This window comes from Lampris incognitus, chromosome 16 (genome assembly GCF_029633865.1).
Source record: "Lampris incognitus isolate fLamInc1 chromosome 16, fLamInc1.hap2, whole genome shotgun sequence".
NCBI classification, from domain to species: domain Eukaryota; kingdom Metazoa; phylum Chordata; class Actinopteri; order Lampriformes; family Lampridae; genus Lampris; species Lampris incognitus.
Window position 1 is genome coordinate 31,696,669 of NC_079226.1, and position 16,466 is coordinate 31,713,134.

General features: G+C 45.0%; 1 protein-coding gene across 1 annotated transcript in view; it reads left to right on the forward strand.

Moving 5' to 3' along the window:
- Window positions 1-3,711: 3,711 nt before the first annotated feature.
- Window positions 3,712-16,466, forward strand: part of mta1 (metastasis associated 1) — a 60,356-nt gene continuing 47,601 nt past the window's right edge. Inside the window, exons 1-2 of the mRNA XM_056295498.1 lie at window positions 3,712-3,820; window positions 12,798-12,865. Coding sequence (XP_056151473.1) covers window positions 3,793-3,820; window positions 12,798-12,865 — 96 coding nt within the window. The 5' untranslated portion in view covers window positions 3,712-3,792. The remainder of the gene's footprint in view (window positions 3,821-12,797; window positions 12,866-16,466) is intronic.

The following is a 16,466-nucleotide window of genomic DNA, read 5'->3' on the forward strand; positions in this document are numbered from 1 at the left end:
TTTGAGGACAAGAGGAAAAAAACGCGAAGAGTGACCCCTGCTGGCTGGAATAGGAAATGGTACTTTGAAGTATCGTTTTATAAAGACGTTCTCTTAGAAATGTGCCTTTGGAAGTTACTTGCTGTCTGAGAACCAAAATCCATACAGATATTCTATTGACGTAAGACCAGATGACGGTGGGTTATCAGTATTCAGCTGGATTCTGCATCATATCGGCGCTTTGTATTCGGCTTCGTGACCCAATTTTATTAAAAGCAGGACAATAGTGCCCTCTGCTTTCCGACATCCACTACAGCGCTCTGTAAATGATACCGTGCACAAGGTCTTGTGACTATCAACAGCTATTTTTTTCTCCCCACTCAAATCAACCAGAAAATCCGCAGATAGCAGAGCCTGCACCAGAGACTTCTCATATATGCATCAGATAATCTTTGTTAATGATTATAAATGAGACAATCTTTTTCAATGGCCATAATGATGCTGAGATATTATTAGTTCGGTGGTGATCACAGTGTTTTCTTGATATGCTGTGCCATAATTGCAGCCATTACAAAGATACAGAACAAGCATGAGTATGACTAATTTATTTCACAGTCACTGTGGCTATAGTGCTTGAGTCGGAGCAGGGGGTGAACAGGATGCAGTTTTTTTCCGACAGGGGCTATGATGCTGGTTGAAATAACATTGTCAATACCCTGGCTGTCACTGTCTCTGTGGGAGAAACAGCCAATTTTCAAATTGCATGCATCATCTGGACAACACTGTCACCTGTGTGGTAACATAAGAAGCTGGGCAATGCCATTATTTTTCTACCATTGGTGCAAGCTGCACCTATGCACGGTTGGACAGCAAGGCGTGGGGGGACAGGGTGTTCTAACAATAGTCTCATTATTCCAAAATCTCCTATAGTGTGGCTGGATCCAATCACAACCCCCAGTGAGAGAGATGGAAAACGAGGAAGCACAATCAAACAAATGGAATAGTTTCTGCCTGGAAACAGGCTTAATTGATTTGCTCTGTGTCTTTGTCTTTCCCGTGCACTCATCTGCAAGATGGAACAGTGAATGAGAGAGAGAGAGAGAGAGAAATGCAGACAGGAAGAGGGGGAAAGTGAGACAGGGAGAGACCAAGAGCAAGGAACTGAGAAATACAGAGACAGAGAAAGTGAGTCACAGAGCAAGAGAAATGGAGCAAAACCAAGAAAGAGGGAAAGAGAGCAACATGGGGAAGAGAAGCGATACAGAGAGGGTAAGAGAGAAAGCGAAGAGGATGGGGAAAGAGCGAGAAAGCAAGCACATGAGGGGAGAAAGACGGGGAGACAGAGACAGACAAAAAGAACGAGAGGCCGCCAAAGGTCATCCTTTCAGTGTTGCAACCAAAGCCAATCCATGGACCGAGATTCATTAGGGAGAACACCTGTGCACACTGTATGGTGACCTTCCTGTCTGTCCGCCCATGTGCCTGTCTGTCTGCCTGCAGTAACATCTGGCAATGGAGCAAGTGAATTCAAAAAGAACATCTGCACAGCAGCAAGCAGCCAAATAAACAAACAGTTCTAATGGAAGCACTCACAGTTCCCCAGAAACATGGCTGTGTTGTTGGACACCTACTTTCCCCTAATTAAGACCAAATTATTTGTTGTCGCCGTTTGTTGATGAGCACTGGAATAGGCTTATTTTGGGAAACGTCTCATGCCAGTGACTGTATGAAGTATACCACACGTTTTTACTGACACAGTACGCTATGATATTGCAGAATCTTATTATTTTGAAAGTGAAGTCACAATGCAAGACCAGCGAAAACAAGCGTGATGGCCAGCAGCGCATCTTACGCTGCAGCCATAAGAGATTTGACAGCAATGCTTGGTCGAATGTTTTAATTCTGTAAGGTAACAATATCCAGCAGCTATGTTATGAGTCTGGTTGCTCTATTTTTGCTCATGACAGATGCAGAAATCCTAGCGCACATAATGGAGCAGTGGGCAGCAGTATAGGAAGCGACATTCATCAGGTCAACGGTATTCAGTTAAGGTATCACATGGAATTTCAGTGTACACCATAGTATAGTGCTCGCCGTGCACAAGAAAACGTTGAAATAAAACAACTGCACAATTCACAACTACTGTTTAGTTGATTACATGCTTGCATGCACACACAGTTTCTCTCTCTCTCTCTCTCTCACACACACACACACACACACACACACACACACACACACACACACACACACACACACACACACACACATACACACACACACTCTCTCTCTCTCTTTCTGTCTGTGTTCTGTATGAGAATTGAGCGAGCAAAATACTCAGGCCAATGCTGCAGAGTTTCAACGTTTAGGCTGCACACTTGAGCAGGAGTGCATACTGTAAGCACCCGTGATTGGCTTAGAGCGGTCATGTGACTGCAGACTGTAGTCCCCTGTGTTAGGCCATGGTAATTGAAGCTTCCATATGGTATAGATCAGATGTAGCCTTCACCACAGCATTCCTTCAGCACAGAGGCTCTAAGCCCATATCCACTTTGAAACCCACCTAATCAAACAACCACCTCTGGAAGGATACGGCGACAACCTCGGCTTTAAATAAAAGAAGGCCCTCTTCCGTACAATATATATGTCTCGACATCTTCCACGACAAACTTGGGAGCAAAATAAACATGTCACAGGTCAAATTCTCATTAAGCTCCAAGAGAGTGTGGGTGTTGTTGGTTTTTTTTGGTAGATATTAGAGACTGAACCACAGCATCATGTGATTTAGTCTCCTTGTGGTTACAAATACTCATTCTGTTCTATGACAGAATATATCCAGTGAGATCCCATTTAGTCCCCCCCCCCATAATCACGAGTAGTTTTTCAAAATTGTAATAATGATACCAACCTTGTCATTCTGCTGCAATCTGTGCACCCCAACGTCATCCGGCCCTCAATTTCCAGGCAATTTCTCTCTTATATGTGGAGTTCAATTTCCAGAACTCTACATACAAGCTACAGCTGTAGTGCGACCAGTGATTTACATAACACCACATCAAGCAATGAAACTGCTTTGATGCGAAATGATGACTAACACCAAATGCAACTTATGCACCCTTCCAATTCGACTTTCACTTAGGCTCAGTCATATTTTCTGTCCAGTGCCTCAACCTTTACACGTTTGATGTTAGGATCAATGGAAATGTATTTGGATAAAAAAAAACAAAAAAAAACAGTAAAAATAGACTGATATCAAAAACGTGTGGTCTCGTTTATTGTATTCCTCAAGGGTCTAACTTACGGAAGTTTAACTGGGCAGCAACAGTTGTGTTGAGATGACAAGAATTTGGGATCACCGCGTTGTTTTTGTCTGACTGGGAGGCAGATCGGGCACAGGGGCAGTGATGCTGGCTGAATAATGAACCCCCCCACCCCACCCCACCCCACCCCACCCCCCGCCTCTTTCCCCTCTTCCTGCCCCAGACTCGCCTGCTCGCTGATGCACCGACTTCCAGGGGGAAAGCTATTGTTGAGAACTGCATCCAAAATTTACGCGGGTTACCGGGAGCCGCACAGTTTGCGGAAGGTTGCCGAAACTTAGCCGCGCAAACACACACACACACACACACACACACACACACACACACTCACACACACGCTTCTGCTGCGTGTACTGTCTCTTTAAGATCCCTCGGCTGCTCTGCTTCGTATTGATCAATCCTCCATTTTCCAACACACAGCGGCGGCAGCGGTAACGCGGCTACGGCAGCGAGACGAGACCCCCTCTACCTGGAGGAGCCAGGACCCGGGGCAGTCATGGCAGCGAACATGTACCGGGTTGGAGGTAAGGGGGGGGACCCACGTTTTTTTCCCTTCTTATTCTTTTCCTTGGTACTTTTCTCCGTCCTTTTTTTTTTTTTTTTAACGAGCGTCTCGCCACGGTTTCGTCGCAGGGTTTCACGGCGCGGACTTATCCTTCCTCTTTTATTTTCTAAAGCCAAAGCGAGGGAGAGAGAGCGAGCGAGAGAGAGAGCGAGCGAGCGAGCCTTGTGCTTTCTGAGAGGATGATGATGATGATGGTGACTCTGTGAGGAGGAGGAGGCTGGCGACGAAGAGTAGCGGTTCCCTCGCAGATTCTCTTTATTATTTCGTCGCTGTTTTGTTATTATTTTTGCGACTTAGCCAAAGCGAGCGTACCTCGATGGGGGGGGGGGGGGTTCACTCGTTTCCGCGGGCGATGTGTGTTTGTTTTGTTTTTCTTTCGGAGTGTTTTGCACAACACGGCGAACAGCTTTCCCAAACTTTTGCGTGCGGTGCCGGTCAGCTAGCCGGGGCTGGTACCGGTGCTCCTGGAGAGAGAGACCGGCTGCAGGCTGCGCAGACTACCGAGCGGGGCTGTGCAGATGCTCAAGAGTCTGAGCAGAGAAGGAGCTCCTGGTTGTGGACTACACACACACACACACACACACACACACACACAAAGTTAGGAGATCCTCAGCTGCCAGTTATCTGCCATGGTTAAAGAGAGAACAGAAATATCTGGCAAACATTTTGTAAATGCATTTTTTTTACATCAAGAGGACTTCCATTAGGAAACTATATCTTTACCACCCCAAAACCAAACGGGATAAACACAAAATATAAAGGGCATAAATGGAGGGTCTGTACGCAGAGAAAAAAACGCCGAGAAACCCATAGGCAGAATACATTAGGCCCGCGTCTATAGAGGCAACTGAGAAGGTGTACCCAATTTATATTGCAGATATTAAAAGCGATGACGTATGGTGAAAAACACACAGCCCTGTTTTTGTAATATGAAATCTTCTTTGAATTTATTTCTACAGACATCCACAAGTGTGATCACCTTATCGGGGCTTCTCTGGCCATTTCCCCTCCCAACTAACATCTGCTTATGTTACCCCTGAATCACTTCCCTGTGTTCTCTGTATTAGAAGGTCAATCTAATGCCCCATGAAATATGTGAGTAGTCATGGGATATCTGAAATCAGTCGTTGACTGATTATGGTGGAGCGATGCGATCGACCTGCTCACCTGGGTCCTTCTGAGAGAGGGATGAGTGGAAACTCTGATGCTGCACGACAGTCGGCATCATGCTCAAATTTATTGGTGAAAAATGTCGACTGTTCTATCAAACTACCTTGAAGGTGTTTGCATCCAGTTTGATACACGGTGACCACCTCGAAGACAGTTAAAAGATGAAAGGTGCTGCTATGGGAGTTCTTGCCATGTGCCATTAGTTAGAGAGGGAAAATTTCCTGGTACATGCGCAGTGTTAGCTGTTAGCAGCTGCAATCTACTTTTCACTCGTATAAACAGTTTCACTGATATGCATCAGAACCAATCACCCAAAACATTAAAACCACTGACAGGTGAAGTGAATAACATTGATTATCTCATTACATCCCACAAAAGAGCTACTGTAGCTCAAATTGCTGAAAAAGTTAATGCTGGCTGCATAGCCACAGACCGGTCAGAGTGCCCATGATGACCCCTGTCCACTGCCGAAAGCACCTACAATGGGCACGTGAGTGTCAGAACTGGACCATGCAGCAATGGAAGAAGGTGGCCTAATCACGTTTAATTTATTTTACATCATGTGCATGTGCATCGTTTACCTGAGGAAGAGGTGGCACCAGGATGCACTATGGGAAGAAGACAGGCTGGTGGAGGCAGTGTGATGCTCTTGGCAATGTTCTGCTGGGAAACCTTGGGTCCTGGCATTCATTGTGGCTGTTACTTTGACACGTTCCACCTACCTGAACATTGTTGCAGACTGAGTATACCCCTTCGTGGCAATGGTATTCCCTGATGGGAGTGGCCACTTTCAGCAGGATAATGTGCCACACTGCACACATTGTTCAGGAATGGTTTGAGGAACATGACAAAGAGCTCAAGGTGTTGCCTGGGCCTCCAGATTCCCCAAATCTCAATCCAATCGAGCGTCTGTGGGATATCCTGGAAATACAAGTCCGATCCATTGAGGCCCCACCTTGCAACTTAGAGGACTTCAGCGGTCTTGTGGAGTCCATGCCTCGATGGATCTGCGCTGTTTTGGTGGGATGAGGGGGGTCCTACACAGTATTAGGCAGGTGGTTTTAAGGGTTTGGCTGATCAGTGTATTTTGGCTATAATGTGATAATGTATTTTCTCTGAAATGCTTGGGTAGAGTAGGTCCGTATAGCCACATCACTGTGTGAGATGGACATAGGCAGAGGCACAGAGAAGAGCAGTTGACTTGATTTCAAATTATTTAATATGGAAGGAATGCTATAACTAACCTGAAGACCAAGTAAAACAAGAATGTCTCCTGTGGCTTGCCCTCAGTATCCAATATAATTTATGGGGAACATCCCAAGCCTCTTAGTTAAGTCAAAAGCATGCAGGCGTCCTACCTGACCAAGAATAGGATAAATCCTAAGACTGACTACAGCTCTTTCCCTCCCTCCTCCACCAATCCAGCCTGGCATCAAAACAAAGCAGGGCTCTCCTAAAGATGGCCGATACTTTGCAAGGCAAGACAATGCTGGATCATCATGGAGAAATGATGACTTCCCTTGTGAGTGAAGCATAGACAAAAGCTGGCTCCATAGACCTTGATGCCATTGTTTCACCGTGCAGACAAGCAATTCTTCCGGCTCTCGCAGCGCTTGTTCCTGAGCCTGCTGCTCAACCCCGTGCACAGGAAAAGTGTCTGTGACAGTGTCTGCCATAAGTCTTACCATCGCTCCAGTGGTTTTTTTGCAAAAAAAAAAAAATGCTGCTAGTTGTCAGGTTCAAAGACTGAAGCTGTAAACGAATATTATTTTAACTTGCTACAAGGGAGAGGGATGGAGGGAAGAGGTTGTTGAGGTATTTATTGGCCGGTAGCCAGAAAGAACTTGCGTCATCAGTAGTTTCTGAATATTTAACTGTGGTGCAAAACATGGCTTTGTTAGGGTAACAAGGTGGATAATATTTTTTTTACTGAATATTGGGTGTTTTTGCAAAGAGGCATTTGGAGTAAGGTGGATCTTCTTCATATACATCCCGCTAAAGTGCTGTGGTTTTGACAGATTTGCCGAAAAAATAGAATTTGTCATCTAACTCAAATTTACTTTGTTTGGCTCATGACATATACCTGGTTCCTATACTGCAGACGGGAGAATACAGGACTAGCCCTTTGCTGTCAGGCTGCATAATAAAGTGTCATCTGTCAAATGTGCTTACTGAAGGATCACAGTGACCACTTCTTTTAAGGGATTAACCCACAGACAGACAGACATAACTTTTAACTTCAAGCTCGCCGCACTGTAACGTCTCTGTATTCTGTTGACTTTCAGCTGTCAGGAGGCACCAGAAACAGTTATTAAAGGAAGGTGTTTTGTGTTAAAATAATGCTTGTTCAGTCATACGGGCCATTTGAATAACAGTGTACATACAGATTCTGAAATTAACTTTTTCCTCCACCAGTCAGTGCAGCAGGTAGATGAAAATTTCCACCTGCCACTTCTTAAAACCATGCGGGGAAAAATAGAATTACCCATAGACCCTTTATAAAATCTTTTTCAATGTCAAACGATGGAAATTCTAATCTAAGATGCATCGCTTGTGATCACATCCACGTCCTATCATCATCATCTTCTTCTCCTCTTCCCCTGTTTCTCAGGGGTCGCCACAGTGGATTTTACTGTTTCCATCGGTACCCTGTGAGGGCACAGCACCAATGGTGGTCGTTGTCGACCGATCTGTTATGGTCTTGTCAATCCGCATAATGATTTGGCAAAATTTTACATCGGATGCCCGTCCTGACACGACCACTAACCCTATGGACGGGGGCACAGGTAAAGCGCTGGATGCCATCTCAGTATTCATGGACTTGCGCCCATGCCTGTCGCCAAGCATAGGGATTACATCCACATCAGATATGGCTTGTAAAAAAAAAAAATCTGATTTTTACTAATAATGTTTCATATTAACGAGAAGGGCTTGACCCAAATTAGAATAACCGAAAAGTGACATAAACCTGTTTCAAACACGCCATTACAACAATTATGGGGGGGGGTTTATTTAGTCATTTGTTTTTTGTGCAATGCACTCGGGCAAAATGTTGGGATCCTTTGCGATATGAAAGGCGAGTGTGTCTGTTGTATTGCGTGGCTTGTCTTTCTTATCATATGGAGCGTTGCTCATGAAAGATTCAGTGATTTTTAAAAAAATGAATTTTTTTGCGCATGTGTTTGCAGTACTCGCAGACGTTTTTCATCAAAGCATTTGCCATAGTGTTGCTAGTAGTACTTCCGTTTCTTTCCAGAGCTGTGATGTCACCATTGCGTGCTCACACGGGATCCGTTTGGACACAACAAAAATTCCCCGTATCCCCTCCGCTTGTGGTGATTGCCCCTCTGTGTACTGTTATTTGTTTAATGTCTGCTCTTTTAAATCTAAATGTTTTTGGGAATCATCTCTCGTCTTCCTGGTGTACACAGCCTGCGGCTACTTGACTGAAATCTGAGGACGGGGTGCGTCAATCGGTCCAACACACGGGAATAAATCAACAAGTGAATAATTAATATTGTCAGAGATCATTTAAGCTGTCAACACCACTTTATCACGATATTGCAAAATCGTAGTTAGGTAACATTTGATTCAATTTGCCAAATCTGTGATAATAATGCAATGGATCACACGGTTGCGAATGGATTAATAGATACCTTCTTGCAAAATAATTTTTGATATCATATGAGCGAAATTCTCGCACTGTACAGCCCTTTCCAACTATCGTGTTCAACACCAGAGGGAGTGAAGCCTTATTTGTTAGAATAAAACTAATTACCTACTTGTCACTGGTGGGTGGGATGACTTGACAACTTGACCCACTACAGCCAACTTTTCACCCATATTTGGTGAGTGGCAGGTGTTAATTTCAGACCGTGTGTGTAACTGGTTGTACAAATTCATCTCTTCTCAACAACACCAAATGGAACGAAAGGTGACTTTAAATTCGGGAATGGCTACATCGGAGGTGTGGGACTAGTTCTGGCAGCCAATGTAAAATATTGATCATGCGTCTCTCGATAGTTAGGCAATTCTAAATGAAAGATGTTTCTCTATGGTCTGAGGTAAGAAGTTAGCTGTGAGCCGGCCAAGTCAGCCAAGGCCCATCAGAGGAACTGGAAGACTAGATATGGGCCCCAGATATCACTATCGGCCTGCACCTTAACAGGTGTGTGCTATTTCATCCTGGTTGATCAAGCCTGCGAGAGTGAAAGTGAGCGATATGGAGATGTGAAAAAGAGGTGTGGGATTGATTCAGCAGGGGATTGAATTACCTGCCATTGCCATAGTAACCTCCATCCATACTATACGAATGCTACACTGAGCCACAAATTGCCCCAAGGTTCTTGCTCTCTACAGGAATACCTGTGTGTGTGTGTGTGTCTGTGTGTGTCTGTTTGTGTCTGTGTCTAAATGTTTGTGTATGCACATCCTCCACTAGTGTGGGTGGATGTTCACTCACTGTCTCCATTTCCTGCTTCTCCTTTACTCCACTCTAATATACACTCAGGGGCTATTGGAGCATTGGGGGGGGGGTAAATGTGACTTTCTCTTACTCATCAGTCGCTCCCTTTTTTACAAAGTTATGAATTTGTACCATTTTGTCTTGTACGAATTACTTGACCCGCCCCCGGTCGATGTTGCAGGTAAAATATGTACATTTGACAAAACGGCAAAACATGGCTGGGTTGAAAAAAAAAGCAAATGAGCAATAATACAGACTGTAAGTTTTTCATGTTCAGCGGTAGACTCAGTATCAGTCGACATCATCGTCACAACGCTGCGTAGCAAATAAATTCTGATATCTCCAAGGCCTGCCCGATGGGGCTTTGGAATATACCTTGACCTTTCCGAAACTTTTCAAGTGTGGTCATGGAAAAGCGAAAAGGAAAGGATAAAAGTTGCCTTTTTTTATGGATTCAGATCCATCTCATATCTATGTCTCTCTCCTCCTTGGCGCTGTCTCACTCGCTCGTTCGCTTTTCAGTCATTCCCTCTCTGTCATTCTCATATCTATCTTGCGTTCTTTCTTTTTTTTTCTGATTTCAGTTGTTTGCCAACCAAGCCATTTTCCTCTCACTTATATCGGTGCCAGCCTGCCCGATTGTCTGTCAGATTGTCTCTCGGTTTCTCTCTTTCTGATCCTAACCATTAGTTCACTCATCTGTTCTCATTCTAGTCATTGCCTCTCTCTCTCTCCATTGTCTGTCTGTCTGTCTTAAATGTCTGCCTGTCTGTCTTTGGCCTGGTTTGATTCAACCCAGTGGAGACTTTTTTTGGGCTCAGCAACATGCCTTGATTGGCTCACACAATATTTGACTGCACTGTGATGTCACAGGCGCCGGGGCCCGCTGATTGGCTGAGGTTTGAAATGGGGGATGGGGGGTATAGCGGAGGCTGTGGGCACATGTAGGCTGAGATGGCGGGAGGGCTGGCAGAAATGGAGACTGAGTGGTGCTGCCTAGTGCCTACAGGCGCTCTCTCTCTCACTCTCTCTCTCTTTATCCCTCCGTTGGTCTTGTGCTCTCTTGTTCTCACTTGTAGTCCCTCTCTCGTTTGCTCTCTACCAAGTCTCAGCTTCTCACATGGTGGAAACTCCAGCGCTGAGCGCAACCCACACTCAACTCTCGCACTCGGCTCAGTTAAACTCTTTTCCTCCATAATGGCTTTCTTCTGCACGAGGGGAACAAGAGTGGAACTTCTTGTTCTTCATTAAACGGTGCTCTGTTCTTGTATTAAAGAGCCTGGGACAGGGAAAGGAGAGAGCTAGCAGCAACTAATGTCCTACCTTCACACCAGCTCTGTGTGTGCTGCAAGAAATGAGACAGAGCGCCTCACATGCCCTCGCCAGAAAGCGTGCCGTCACAGCCTGGTGATGATTCACACCATAACCCACACCAAAAACGAATGTTCCTCTTGTGACTCCAGTTTCTTTATTTTGAAATGGTCCACGCAGTTTTTGGCCCACGGTTAATGGATCTGTAAATGTATGCCATTGTTTAATGCCAAAGTTTATTTGTACCGTTTTTCACTTGTTGATCATGGGCCCTGTCACCGTCTTTGAAAGTAGAACAACCTTTTACTCTCAAAGATGGTGATATATATTTATATATTTTTTATCTTCGTTCTCCTTTCTTTTCTTTTTTTTTACATTACTCTCATTTACTCCTTCAGTCTCCAGTCCAGATTTTTCCTGCGGGTCTAGTGAGTCTAAATGGTGACCTTTTAGATACTAGCCCACTTTTGTAACCTCTGACCTTGAGGGCACTGCTGCTTGCTTGTGGTCAAAACATGAGTATGTCAGACATTCCTTTCTATCTCGGTGTGTTTATCACTCAGTTTCACGTAGGTGTATTTAAGATCCAGTGAGGGAATAAAGATGTCACTTAGCAATGGAGTCTGACTTCAAGCCAGTGCAGGCCAAAGTATGAACAGGCAAGTAGACATGCATGTTGTGGCTGTCTCCCTTTTTCCTCTTATCACAGATGTGGAGGATTGAGAACGTGTCCCTTTAGTTGACATATATAGTCCCTGTAGAAATTAGTTTTTACTTTCTTGCCTATGTACTGCCTTGTTGGCGTTCCACCCATAAGAACAAAATTCTGGGATATCATGCTATACTTGATGCAGAGTAGATTATGGGTTTAGGTGAATGGTGTGTTGGTCAACATTACTTTTCTGAGAAAATATTTGTCTGTAAGCTGCCATGCCTTGTGCTTACGAGAATGAGTTATTGTCACAGACAGAGGAGAAGAAGAGAAAAAAGAGGAATTGTGTGTGCGCGTGCACATCTCAAGTCCATGTTTATCCCGTTATGCTGGTGATTTCTTGGAGTTCTTGAGCCTAGTCAGTCAAGTCAGCAGGGGCCCGTGGGATTGTCGGGAAGAGGGGTGTATGAGGGCTTTTGCAGAGAGGGAGGTCTGGGTTGAGGGGAGGGTAGCTGCAGCTCCAGGCAGCCTACCAAGTGTGGGGTATAATCTGACAGCTCTCGGCCAGGACACATGCAAGGCTAAGACCAGGCACCCTACCAAGACTGGGGCCTGTGGGGACACCCTGGTGAGGGCTAAGCCTCCAATGGGCCTGGAACAGTGCCAGCAGCCACACACGCGTGTGTGTGTGTGTGTGTGTGTGTGTGTGTGTGTGTGTGTGCGCGTGTGTGTGTGCATGTGCAGACCAACCTGCAAGTACATAGATATGCAAGCTTTTCAATTCTCACACATGTATACATGTATGTATGAATGAACGAATGGACATGCAAATGTATACATTTACGTACTTAAGGTTGCAAGCACTTGTGTGCATGCACCACACACACACACACACACACACACACACACACACACACACACACACACACACACACGCGCGCGTGCGCACACACACAACGGGGGGGATTAAAATGAAGGGAGCCTTAAAACAAAGAAGTTGGGGGCTGAAAAAACACAAGGTTTGGAAATCCAGATCTTGTTTATAGGTGCGTATGTTGTGTATTTCAAACGTCTTATTCAGGCAGACCTCCCAACTACAGCTGGAACTGCTGCATATGAAATTAAGCTAATCAAATTGAACCCACATTTGGTGGATGTCTTTATTGCACTTTCCTTTTGACTAATTAAGCTGTCATAGTTTGTTCCAAGTGGAAATCGCCCTGAATGGTTGGATGACCTTCGAGAATACTGAATGACATTTTCTTTTCTTTTCTGCTCTCTCTTCTCTCTCGCTCTTTCTCTTTCTTTATCCCTTCCCCCTTCTCTCGTTCTCTGCAGATTATGTTTATTTTGAGAACTCGTCCAGTAACCCACTGCTGATCAGGAGGATAGAGGAGTTGAACAAGGTGAGTGTTACTAAGGCCAAATTAACCGCACTGGTTCTATCCCGGCATTGTTCCCATATTATCAATGCAGACTTTTCATTGCTTCTATCCAGAACTCGCCAAACTGGCAAAGGGTCTGGTGTGTTGGGCTTGATCCGCTGCAATGAAGAGATCACATATGTCTTGTGCAGGAGACATCAAGCCCTAAATTGGACTGTGTTCATATTAAGTAATCACTGTGATATAATCCAGAATGTTTTAGTATCTAATCGCAACACTAATATTATTGGCAAACATTAGGAAGAGTTATAGAAAGTTGAATCAGTCCATCTGGACACAATGTTTGAGAGAGAAACATTTCAGTACTCATCGAAGGTGGCCTCTTCAGTCTCAACTGACTGCAAGTATCCCCACCCTTTATTTTGTAAAAAAAAATTTTTTTGATTTTGTGATACTTTATTGATCCCCATAGGGAAGTTACGCTCTGCCTTTAATCCATCCTAGCTGTGTAGCTAGGAGCAGTGGGCAGCCGCCATGTAGCACCTCGTGACCAACTCCAGTTCATCTTGTCATGCCTCGGGCAAGGGCACAGACAGGAGTACTAACCCTAACATGCATGTCTTTGTGATGGTGTGGAAACCGGGAGCACCCAGAGAAAACCCACTGCAGACACGGGGAGAACATGCAAACTCCACACAGATGACGACTGGGATGACCCCCAAGGTTGGACAACCCTGGGGTTCGAACCCAGGGCCTTCTTACTGTGAAGCGACAGCGCTAACCACTGCGCCACCATGCTGCCCAAACAATACAGTGCATAATGACCAAAAACAGTGATTGGTTTCATATGCAAATAGGCATGACCATTAACTAGAGTTTCAATAGCCATGTGTACTATTCACAGAGGATTTGGGAATAGTTGCAGTCACGGCATTGCAAGATGGCGACAGATGTATTCTTAGGCCCTCCCCACGGTTCAGGGATGGTCATTCCCTCTTCACATTGATGGCCTCTTTGACTCCCCGTCCAAACCAGCGTTTCTCCCTATCAAGGATGTGCACATCCTCATCCATGAAAGAGTGGCCACTGGCCTGTAGATGGGTATAGACTGCCTAGACACATCAGCTCTTCTGTCTTGTGCCATCCTGTTTGCCGGCGTCTATTTTGTTTCCCCAATGTACAATTCATGACAATCATCGCAGCACTTAACAGCGTACACTATATTGCTCTATTTGTGCCGGGGGACCCAATCCTTGGGGTGCATACATTTCTGGTGCAGCGTGTATTGGGGTTTGAAAGCAACTGAGATGTGGCATTTGGAAAATATGCGTCTCAACTGTTCGGACACTCCTGCCACATATGGAATCACCACTGGTTTACGCTTAGGCAGCTGTTGTCCTTCTCCTCTCTTTGATCGGCTGGTGTCCTGTTTGGGCATCTTCCTGGCTTTGACAAATGCCCAGTTAGGATAACCACGCTTAACCAGGGCCTGTTTAATGTGGGATTTCTCCCCCACCCGGCTGCTGTGTCAGTGGGGACGTTGTCAGCTCGGTGGTACAGTGTCCCGATGACTCCTAGTTTGTGCTTTGGTGGATGATGAGAGTCAAACCTTCAGTACTGGTCAGTATGTGTTGGTTTGCAGTAAACATCAACAATCAAATGTCCTCCATCACCAATTGCAAATTCACAGTCTAAGAAGACTAACCTGTCAATTTTCACATCTTCCCTGGTGTACTTGATGTGGTTGTCCACCGAGTTGATGTGGTCGGTGAAATGTGGTACGTCCTGAGATTCAATTTTAACCCAGGTGTCATCCACAAATCTGAACCAATGGCTAGGTGGTGTCCCTGGATAGGACATCAGAGCCCTCTTTTCCACTTCCTCCATATACACGTTGGCCACTACAGGTAAGACTGGGGAACCCATAGCACACCCATGTCTCTGCCTATAGTACTGCCCCCTGTATGTGAAGTACATGGACTGAAGACACAGCTTCAGGAGAGTCTGGCCTAAGAGTACATCTGTCACCATCTTACAATGCTGTGATTGCAGTCATTCCCAAATCCTCTGTGCCTCTGTGAATAGTACAGATGGCCATTGAAACTCTAGTTAATGGTCACGGCAATTTGCAAATGAAGCTTATTGCTTTTTTCGGTCGTTATGCCACTGTATTGTTTATAAGGGTGGAGATGGGATACCTGCAGTCAGTTGAGACTGAAGAGGTCACTTAGCTGGACACACTCAAACGTTGCGTCCAGATAAATTCATTCAACTTTCTGTGATTTTCTTACCTGGATTATTGAGCATGCATAAAGACAGTAGGAATAGTTGTATGTCTGGATGAGATCTGGGTATCAATGTTATAGTCCTGGGAACCATCTGGTAACGCCCTAACTCCTATGTGGCTCGTTCGAAGATGAGATGGAAGATGAGATGGAAAAAAAAATAATAAAAAGACCGTCTCTTTAGACTGCAACAGGTGCCTGCTGCCTGTTCCCTGTCCCCTGTCCCAGGCTGGGCCGGGATAATATGGAGGCTGTTGAGTGTGACTGACAAAACCCTCAGACTCAGCCTTCTGCTCTGCCTGTCACTGCTCCTCTGCTCCTCAGGGATCTCTTTGTCTCTCCTGCACAAGGTTTGAGATACAAGTCTTGAAAATTGTCAGGAAAGTATGAAAAATAACTTTGATGCCATCAAAGTATTCAAAAAGAAGGAAAAAACAGGAGAATAAAACAGCCTCTTTTTTTTTTTTAGAGATAAATCTGAAAATTCATCCACAACACAGCTAGATCCTGAGTCTTCATATATCGCCATTTGTCAAATTTGAAAGAATGAGTTATAAATCAGAGAGATGTCTTAAAATTGAGGGTCAGAAAATAAAGGTATAAAGTTGGAAAATATGTTGGGACCCAGGTACAGTTGGTGTCTAGAGAACTAGATTTGGGTGTACTTTATAAGTCAGCAGATAGAAATAATACATTTACTGACTTGAAATTGAACAATTTAGCCTGTTGATAATTTCCCGCTGCACAGTTGATCCATTTTGCTTTCTTCCTGGACCTGTTGAGACTAAACTGTGATGTGTCCTACTGTGATTGTACTAGACAGGATGATAAAAGTTATTGTTTGGCATTTTTTATTAATCAACAAATTTTTCTAACCCAAGTGTGTTGCAGTATTGGAAAAAGTCAAGAACCCTTGTTTTCATGTTTGCCCGCTAAAGCTGACAATGCCCCATTTCATCTCATCCTGCTGCCCATATTTCATGCCATTTTCTCAGTTTTTGCACTTGAACCTTTTCCATTTATCAGGACTCAGGAACATTTGTCATTTCATTCCATGCACCTGCGCACATGAAATGAACCTTCGACACCCCTCCCCACACGCCACACAACGACACCAAAAATGCACTCAACGCTAGGCAAGGCCGCCGCCATACCACCCTCGGTGTTATCAGAACTGCCGGTCTGCATGGGCTAGCAGTTAGCTCAGCCTGCCCCGCTTCTGCGTCTTGTCAGACCGCCCTCGAGGTTTCCTTTTCGTGTGCAGCTCCAGGCAGGGCTGTGGCCCCTGGGCCCACAGGACACCGTAGACCAAGCTCTCCCAGCCAATCCAGTGCCAG